Source organism: Austrofundulus limnaeus, unplaced genomic scaffold (genome assembly GCF_001266775.1).
Source record: "Austrofundulus limnaeus strain Quisiro unplaced genomic scaffold, Austrofundulus_limnaeus-1.0 Scaffold13, whole genome shotgun sequence".
Lineage (NCBI taxonomy): Eukaryota > Metazoa > Chordata > Actinopteri > Cyprinodontiformes > Rivulidae > Austrofundulus > Austrofundulus limnaeus.
Window position 1 is genome coordinate 4,201,170 of NW_013952415.1, and position 9,535 is coordinate 4,210,704.

General features: G+C 37.2%; 1 protein-coding gene across 1 annotated transcript in view; it reads right to left on the minus strand.

Annotated features, from left to right (window-relative positions):
- galt (galactose-1-phosphate uridylyltransferase) overlaps positions 1 to 9,535 on the minus strand; it is a 36,399-nt gene that overhangs the window by 9,255 nt on the left and 17,609 nt on the right. The window contains exon 7 of the mRNA XM_014002510.1: positions 4,604 to 4,726. Coding sequence (XP_013857964.1) covers positions 4,604 to 4,726 — 123 coding nt within the window. The remainder of the gene's footprint in view (positions 1 to 4,603; positions 4,727 to 9,535) is intronic.

The window sequence follows — 9,535 nt, forward strand, 5'->3', positions numbered from 1 at the left end:
TCTCAAAGCACAAATGATGAATTTTTTCCCCCCTTATTTTTTTGGCCCCACTTGGACGCAGACAACTTCATCAACAAACTGAAGGACAAAGGGTTCTTATTGATAATYAGTATTGTTAAGGCATTTCCAAACAGTTACCTGTTTTCTTAAGAGGGCATCTCAGTTTTTAWCTTAGAATAATCTGGATTTAATTGAAATATATTCTTCACTTCAAATATATACTGTATAACAGTAGTTGTTTTATGCAAATGCATTATTTTTAGTTAAATGGAAATATGTATTTTCATTGCATATGGGCCAGAAGGTACCCTGACTTCCAAAATTCAGCATTGACATCAGCCATAGAAAAAAAAAACCCACATTAGTCAACCTCTAACATTAGGTTTAGACTATTACTCTCTACAGCACATTGCTTTCAATTTACATCTCTTTCCTGTTTTATTTTTGGGTATATACTGAAAGGCAAGCAGTGATTTAGGTAAAGCATTTTGCTCCAAGGAGARTATTATTCAGGTTGTGCACTTCATTAAAAGAACCAAACAAGTTGTGATATTGTTTAATTACTTTGTGTTTTCCTATACAGTTACCAAGACACTACAATGTTCCCAGTAGATTCATTAATTATGCACTAATGCCTTGCTGAACATTATTGTTTAAGCTTGTGAAATGTAATGCTCTGTAYACCTTGACTGTTTCTRCTTGGGCATCYGATTCCAGTTGATTGTTTTTAATTGGGACTATGGGTTTAAGCTTTAATTGCTTTCTAAAGTCAGAGACAGGATTCGTGATTTATGGTTTTGCTTGTTGTGAGGTTGAAAAYTTTAATACCTGGGAGGAAATCAGTTCACCTATGACAAACATTCATTATTTGGTTGATTTTGCAGTTTATTTTATTTAAGTTTTTACACATAAAAAGGGTATTTAAATGATAAAGCTCAATATTGGGGGTGGGGGGTGGGGGKTCCACATAGAAATGTTACAGTCCAAACAAGAATCAGAGACCTTTTAACTAGGGGTGCAATGATACAGATATTTCACAATTTAGTTTGGTTCAATACTTTAGTGTCACRGTTCAATATWTTTTYGAYACAAAAAAAGACAAATGTCCATGTCCTTCTTAACTTGTAATTTACAGAAATTGATTATAAATATTCGCTTAACCTCAGAAGTACAGTTTTTCAATTAAATATTGCTGAAAACAGCAAGTTTCTCAGTGGATCTGTGCTCGAAAATGCAGCCTAGGTGGAGTAGTTAAACGTAGATCTTGTGAKCCTTCAACACAGAGCATCTTCAGAAGACAAATTGATAAAACAAATTTTAAAAATCTGTATTGTTCGATACAAGTGTGTATTGAACCTAAAGCACTGTTCAATACGGGTACATGTATTGTTACACTCTGACGTTTAACTCATCTATACATTATTGCGCAAAATTTTGTAAAGGAAATTCAGGAAACAAATACGATCAAATCAAATTTCAATAGAAAGAGAGTTCATATGTTGATCAACTTTTACCTTGTCTCACATTTTCAAAACTATAAATATTAATATTCTATCATGAATTCCTCCCTTTTTTACTAACTATAAAATACATAAAGTATTGCAAGTTCTTACATTTTGATGTACCGTTACAGGAGTTGGGAAATTTAAGTTCACACAGCTACTTCACAATAAAAACGACACTCCCATCAGTTTTTTCAACTTTTCAGATTCTCTTTTGTGTTTTCCGCTACATTTTCTCCACAGTTCAGCCACACTATTCTCACAACTCGTGTTCTCTGCAGAGGACAGCTCTTTTTTCACAAACTGGCTTACACATTTACACATTTATCTCAAATGTTAGAGGTCGACCAATGTTTTGTTTTTGTTTTGTTTTTTTTGCCGATGTCAAGCTTTAGAAATCAGGAGTTGGTTATAGCAGCTGCATTTTACAATTTAGTAATCAGTTAGCTAAATATGCATAGAATGACCAACTGGAAATAAAATCACTGTTTAAATTGGTTTAACTCTGACAGATGGTATACTGCTACATATGGAACTTTGTAAAAGAAAAAAAAATGCTGATCAAGATTTCAGTTTCCTCCTACTCCTCCTCAGTCACACTTGCTTTCCTCAGCTTTTGTCCTCCCATACTTACAATGAATTGCAAAGTAGCAGAATGAAGATGGAAAACTGAGCACAAGGAGTGGAAGTAAAGGATGTCCTAAAAGAGACAACTCACAGACAGCCGATCCCAAAGAGTTTTATTTAATTAGCTTAGAAAGTTTTTGTTTCAAAGTCAAGCGTGTCACCAGGGAACCAAAGTCCAATTCAGACTCCTCCAAACACTCCAGTGTGCCAATTTACGGTCCTAACCTCGGGTCAGGGAGACAGGAGCAAAGAGATAGAGACAAACACACACAAACACACACACATACACACACCAACAGGTTATAGACAAAGAATTCTGGTCCACACGCTCACACACAAACACCTCTGCTTCCAGCTTCTGCTCTGATTTCATAAAGGTCGGTCCCCATGAGTAGCTGTCTAGGAGATTCAAGTGTCTACTCTGCTCCTTTCAGAACCTTAATCTCATCTTCCCGATCACACACACACATGCACACACACGCACACACACATGCTCAACCAGTCCCAGTAGAACAGGTCTGCTCATTCCCTGAACAAATCCGTGGCTTTTCTTCTTACCCCCACATCTTATATCTCCTTCTCTCTTTGACTTTATATGTCTGTTTACATCCCTCTCCTCCTTTATTCTCTCTCTGCCTTTCATTGTCTTACTTCACTGCTCTTGTCACACTTTGTACTTAAACCATTTGGAGTTGAGTTTGATACTTCATCATTTACCCCATTATTTCTCTTCAACTCTTCAAGAGCTACGAGGTATTCAAAACAATTACTTTAATTCAGAAAGGAAAAAATYCAATAGAAAGTGAAACGACTCCTCTTGAGGTAGACTCAAGTGGATTTTAGCTGTGTTAAGAGGCTAATCAACAACAACAACAACAAAAATAATAGTCTCAGTCCAACAGACTGAAAAACTTATAAAAGAAAAACATAAATAAAGTATTTTTTTTCTGTTTTTATTTTTTTCCTCTATGCTCATCATTCAATCAGCGGTAGCTTCCTCAAGTACAGCTACAAAATCTAATGCAATCCAAGCTAACAGCACAGCAACAAGTACACGCTTTAAAATAACTTTTAAGTTTCAATACCTAAACAGTACATGCATTGCAAATTAAACAGCAACAACTTTGAGGCCAAAAAGAAAAAGGCTGTAGGTTTATGCCATTGCGATCAAACATATATGAAGCATATCTGATTTCAAAACATCCATTCATCCATTTATATTTCTGGATCATGGGGCAGCTGGTGCCTATTTCCAGCAGTCACTATGCGAGAAGCGGGGTACACCCTGGACAAGTCGCAAGTCCATCACAGGGCCACATAGAGACGGATGAGACAAACAACCACACTCTCACGGGAAAAACTTTTCAATTCCACACAGAAAGGCTCCAAACCTGGAGGTGAACCTGAGACCTTCACATTATGARGCAACAGCTCTCACCACAGCCCTGCCATGCTGCCAGATGTCAAAACATGTGAAGCCAATTTCATGGTTTTACTTATAAATATAACCTACAACAAAAGATACTAAAGTGGGGAAGGAAGCCATTAGGTATTGGGGAAAAAAAACCGGACATGTCGAGTTTAATTCACGTACAAAAGTTTGACGTGCGAGTTTACTAATATGGCATTTGCCAACATATTAAATGTGCTCAACCTCCCACTTTCTCTCTGTCTCTTACACACACACACACACACAAACACACACACACACACACACACACACACACACACACGGTTTTCCTAATCTTCATGCAGGTTGAAGACGGACGCTGCAGCATTATGCTAATGAGCATCTATGCTGTCCAATCACTCGCTTCAGTAGCTGGGAGACAGGCAGAGGACGGGAAATCGAGAGAGAACGATGAAAGGAGAGGAAAAAAGGTGCATTAAAAGGAGGGAGGGAGTGAAAGCAGATGAAGGAAGAGACGCTGTTTGCAGGGATATTGTACCCTTTTAAATACTGTAAGAATAACTTGATTTAGACAGTTTAAATTGAAATTGTAGTAAGATGACTCATGAATCAAGAAAACCTAACCCCTCAGTTTAACTAAACACCTTGTTATGAATATATATTATGCTTTGACTTTGCAGGTCTACAGGTATAGAACACAAATCATAGTTTATTAATGTACAAATGTTGCTTTAGATCCTTTTTTTTACATAAAAACACATTTAACAAAATGTTTCTCTCTTTGCTCACCTTATTGTCATATAGATTTTTATTTTTAATAAATTGCCCTAAAAGAAACATGTTTGTGTCAGGGTTCACCTGGCCCTAATAGCGGTGGTGGAGCAAACATAATTTTGGCTGAGAGGCTTTTATGTCCAGCACGTGTTTGTACCATAGTTGTTTCTGTGAACCTGCTTCTGCTGAAATACTCTATAAAAAATATAAAATAGCTTCTCAGCTTAACTACCAACTGACAGGAATAATAAAAAACGTCCACTTATACGCTTATGTGTGCAAGCTGTACCTTTTTCTCTGCTTCTTGTTTAGCGTACTGCAGCAGCAACGGCTCTCCGTGCTTCTGGTAGTACGCTCTCTGGCAGCGGTCTGACAAAGCCGGTTCATTGGGCAGGAAGTTGCTGGCCCACACCTAGAATGATGCAAAAAGCATAAGAATGAGGGAAAGATAATAAGTGACAATGTAAAGGCACGTGATAAGAATGAACCAAATAGATTTAGGTTAACATTGTGATAAAATGCTTTAAACTTTCAAAAAACAATGCTGGCTTTAGCAGATTTTTAGCCTGGTAAAAACCAGCCCCTTGTTCTATGCTTTGCTTCRTACAGAGGGTCTTGCTATTGAGAAGTGATTGCTTGCTGGAGGTGTGGCCTCTGTTGAAGTTTAAAATGATTGAAGTTGATTTACCCAATTGCTAACGGCTGTGACATATGTAGTACCCCAGCTCGACTGTGAAGGAGGCTAAGCTAAGAAGCTAACCGGAAATCGCATGCGCTGTAAACAACCATCCGCTACTGGGAAGAGAGAAGTACCAAGTTGAACAAAGTGGCTGTAAATGAGTTCTGCAGGCCATGAGAGACAACTTTTTCATTTGGAAGCATTGTCAACACTGGCTTCATTCACTTCTTCCACTGCTAAACTACAAGCAGACTAAAATGGCACAGAAAATCGATRTCATTGTTCAAAACTCCTCCTTCTGTTCACTGATTGGCCCGGTTAAAATTATACCAGAAAAATCCAGCCTTATGACTCCTGGCATTGTCATCTTGGAATATGCCCATTCCATCAGGGAAGAAACAATCCATTGATGGAATAACCTGGTCATTCAGGTAGTCAGCTGACCTCATTCTTTGAGCACAGACTGTTGCTGAAACTAGACCTGAACACCTGCAGCAACCCCACATTACAGCATTGCCCCCACAGGCTGGTACAGTAGACATGATAGGTGCATCACTTCACCTGCCTCTCTTCTTACCCTGATGCGCCCACCACTCTGGAACAGGGTCAATCTGGACTCATCAGACCACATGACCTTCTTCCATTGCTCCAGAGTCCAATCTTTATGCTTCCTAGCAAATCAAGACCTTTTTTTTCTGTTTAGCCAGTGATTTGACCCTTCTCAAACAGACTGACATATTTTCCATGACCAAGGGACATGTCTTTCAACATGGTTGTTTAAGAAATGAGAAGCAACTCGTTGCACCAGTTGGGGTTAAAAAACGTGTTGCCAGCTGAAAGATAATCACCCATGCAGTAATTATCCAATAGGAGGCTTAAACCTATTTTCTTAGTTTAATCCAGGTGGCAACTTTTTTTTGACCAGGAAGTGTATTTTATTGTTATACCTCTTTGCTCTCAGACTGCAGGTTTACTTGTGGATCTAAAATAAAGAAGAATGGGCTTTCAGTTATCAGGCTCCTCTCTAGTGAAACCAGTTTCCAATTTCTGTCCATGAGACTGACACTCTGTCATTAAGACTGGGCTTGAGACTTTTCTTTTTGATAAATACTACAGTATATTACTTAGTTATGCTGCTACAGGAGTATTGGAGTACAAACTGATTTCATCACTCTGTCTTTACTCTTTCCAATCTCCATATTCACAATTATTGCTACTATTAACCTATTTTTTGTAGTTTTTCTTCTCATAGAAACTACACCCAGACCTCTTGCTGTTTGTCTGTGTCTAGTTTCTGTCCTTTCAAGCCCCAGCTGTTTGATGTAGATGGCCGTCCATACAGAGCCCAGTTTTGCTGATGGTTTTGTTCTGTTGAAAGGTAGCTGTTCCTGTCTACTGTCACTGACCTGCTGCTCAGGATGGGAGATTGTGCCCAAGGGAAGATTCAACACAATCTGCTGGTTTTCTTAAACAACATTTCTACTCATTTGCATTTCATTTTGCAGTGCGTATAATTGTATTGTATTATAATTGGAYAGGATTGGCTGTAATTGGATTTGACTCTGATTTGAATGGACTTGTTATCTTTGCTGCATACTGCTTTGAGACGATTTAATGTCTTGACGAGTTCTTCGCACCTTGTTATTTTGTAAACCTTTACACACTTTTCTCATCTCGTCCAGCCTCAGTTTTTTTAGTACAGCATTGTTTAAATGTCCACATACTAAAATAAATTGCATTAAAAATGTCACATTGCAATGCAAAGTGTGTCAAATATAATCTGCAACAATGCAAAAAACTATTTATGGCTGAAGCTGATGTTTGTGCTGTAGATATCAGTCCAGTACTCCACGTGTCCTTGAGGACAAAGAAAAAAAAACATGTACACTAAATTATGTTTCTAACTGTGATAATGACTCTAAAACAAATGGCAAGCCTAAATCAGCTTTACTGATTGCTAACTGAAACAAACACATTGTTCAAACATTGCTCTCATCAGTCGCCGACTGTGACTTCTATCAGACAGCATTCATCTCAAATGAGATGCTGGCAATTTCTTCATTTGAGAAAGTGAGCATCCCTGGAGAAAATTATGCTCGATGCTTCAAAAAATATGAGCTACAGCTATTGTGGTAAAGATTTGTCTGCATTACTTGCCTTCACAAACAGCACCGGTTTGACTTTAAGTGTAGTTATTGAGCTTTTTTAGACCTGATATTGTATTTTTTACAGCATTTCAGAAGACTGTTTTATGGGCAACAATAAACATAACGACAGATATTTGTATTACTCGGGTTTGCGCTTTATGGCGTTTTAATGGCTATTAAAGTAGACAGGCAGCACACAAACAGCTCTAAGATTTAACTACAGATTCAAAGCTGTGASATAAATCAGAGCAGGGGAAAATAGTTTTTGAATAGAATGTACTTGGATTTGTTAAAATTAGAATCCATGCTTATGTATTCATGCATATGCAGAGGCAAGAAGCAGAAGGGAGTATGCAGAGTGCAGTAGAGTACCATTCTCATGAGTGAAGACTTGTCCAGAATATTGATTAGTTTTTTTCTGCAATATCTAATTCTTTTATATTCCTCTTTCCAGCATTTTTTTCCAATATTAGCCCTAATTTTGAGGTCTTCTATGATACCATGTCGCTGAAAGCAACCCAATTGTGTCATCTAGAGTATGTTTTGCAGTTATATCATCCCATCACATCATGAACTGTGCAGTAATCAGAGGCATTCTCTGATCCTATAAGCAGCACTGCTTCACACTGAATGGCAAATTGTTTTCTGATTAAACAGTCCTCATACTTTTCTACCCAGAATCCAATAGATTTGTTGTCTTCCTACAGGGAACAATAAGTGCATGAGAGAAATTCAAAATGAGTTGTCTTGATCATCAGAAGCTTGCTTTGTGCTCTTGTGTTGGTGGCGGGGGCAGTTAGAGTCCTGCTAGTTTTACCCTGCAGGATGCAGTGCATCATAGCTGTATTGTCCTGGGTTTACATTAATGAATAAGGCTCAACTCATATAAAAAAGCAAACTCGATTAYGGAATATGTGTAGGAGGCTGGATATTCTTAATGATTCCTGGCACATTATCCCCCGTCTTAAGATGCTGCTCACAATTACTGTCGTAGGGGGAAAAAAAAGGAGAACAGATTAATGTGTTCTCGCTAAAGGCGACTTTATTCAGCGTGATACTAAAAACACCAAAAGAAACAGACACGGTTATTGTGTATATTAAATGTGATAGCCTTGTTCTTCTAAAAGTCTCCAGGCATGCATAAAACAATGCATGAATATAAGCACACTGGTTCATGACTATATTTGTAGCTACGAGTTTATTTGCACTGTTGTGTCTTTTTGTATGCACTAATCTACCTCTGACCTATCAGCAGCAATCATTTTTACCCGCTGGCAAAAGCAGATATAATCTCATGAACAACTGGACAAATTTTAATAAAACTTGCAGAAAGTAATCATTTGATATGCACTAACTTTTGGAGTACACCTAGTCACCTTCAACAAACAAACAAACAAAAAATCAYAAAAAACACAAAAATTACAATARTTCCRGCAATTTTATAAAAATTGGAAAATGAGTCATTCGCAAAACAAAACTGGTTCCACTAAACTGAGCTGAGTAAATTATATTTTTTGCTTTAAAAGAAAAAGTGTAAATTGCTCAATTTATTTAACGCTGTTTAGCGTAACCAGTTTAATTAAGTGAATTCAACATTTAATTTCTTCGAGTGTTTTTGTAAAAGTACTTTTAATTTCCCGATTATTGTGAGCAGTTTTATGATTTTTACTTCAATACTTTTCTTATCAGTGAAATACATTTTTACCAAACACAATTGCTGTTGAGGTATTTTTACTTTTACTTGGTTATTTCTTTTAAGCACTTTATATAGCTCTGCTGAAAAGGTATCAAATTTAATAAATATTCCAACACCAACAGCCTGTTCATTTTAGCGTTGCTCTTCAAGAGGGAAAAGCGGTTAAACACAGCTCTTCACAGAAAACTGTGTATCATGACAGCTACTGAAGTTTAAAGAAAGGAAATTACTATTCCAGAAGCATATGTTTTCCTTCCTCCTCTCTGATCCTGTGAGACCAAAGTTATCAGAAGCCATGCCGCCTCCGAACATGATTAACATTTTTTGTTCGTTATTCTTCAAAAGTTTAGATCAGTGCTTCCAAGGTTTTGGCCTGGAGGGGTTGCATAGTTGAACAAATACATTTTAAATACACTTTCCTTGGACTTTCATGGTGCAAAGAAAAATATTAAAGAAAGAACTAAAAAAATAAATAAATAAAAGACCAAAAATTGTTTAAACTTCTTCAAAGCACCATCAAAAGGCTGTTTTTTCTGTCCCAGTCTGTTAAYAATTAGACGTTCAAACAAGAAATTTACATCACCTGATATAAAGACTTTAATTCACCTAAAATTAGGCTTTGTTTAGAGTTATACTTCATCTTCTACTTAGTGGATTTTCTTTAGGTCACATACTGCCCTCTGTTGGTAACTTATACAA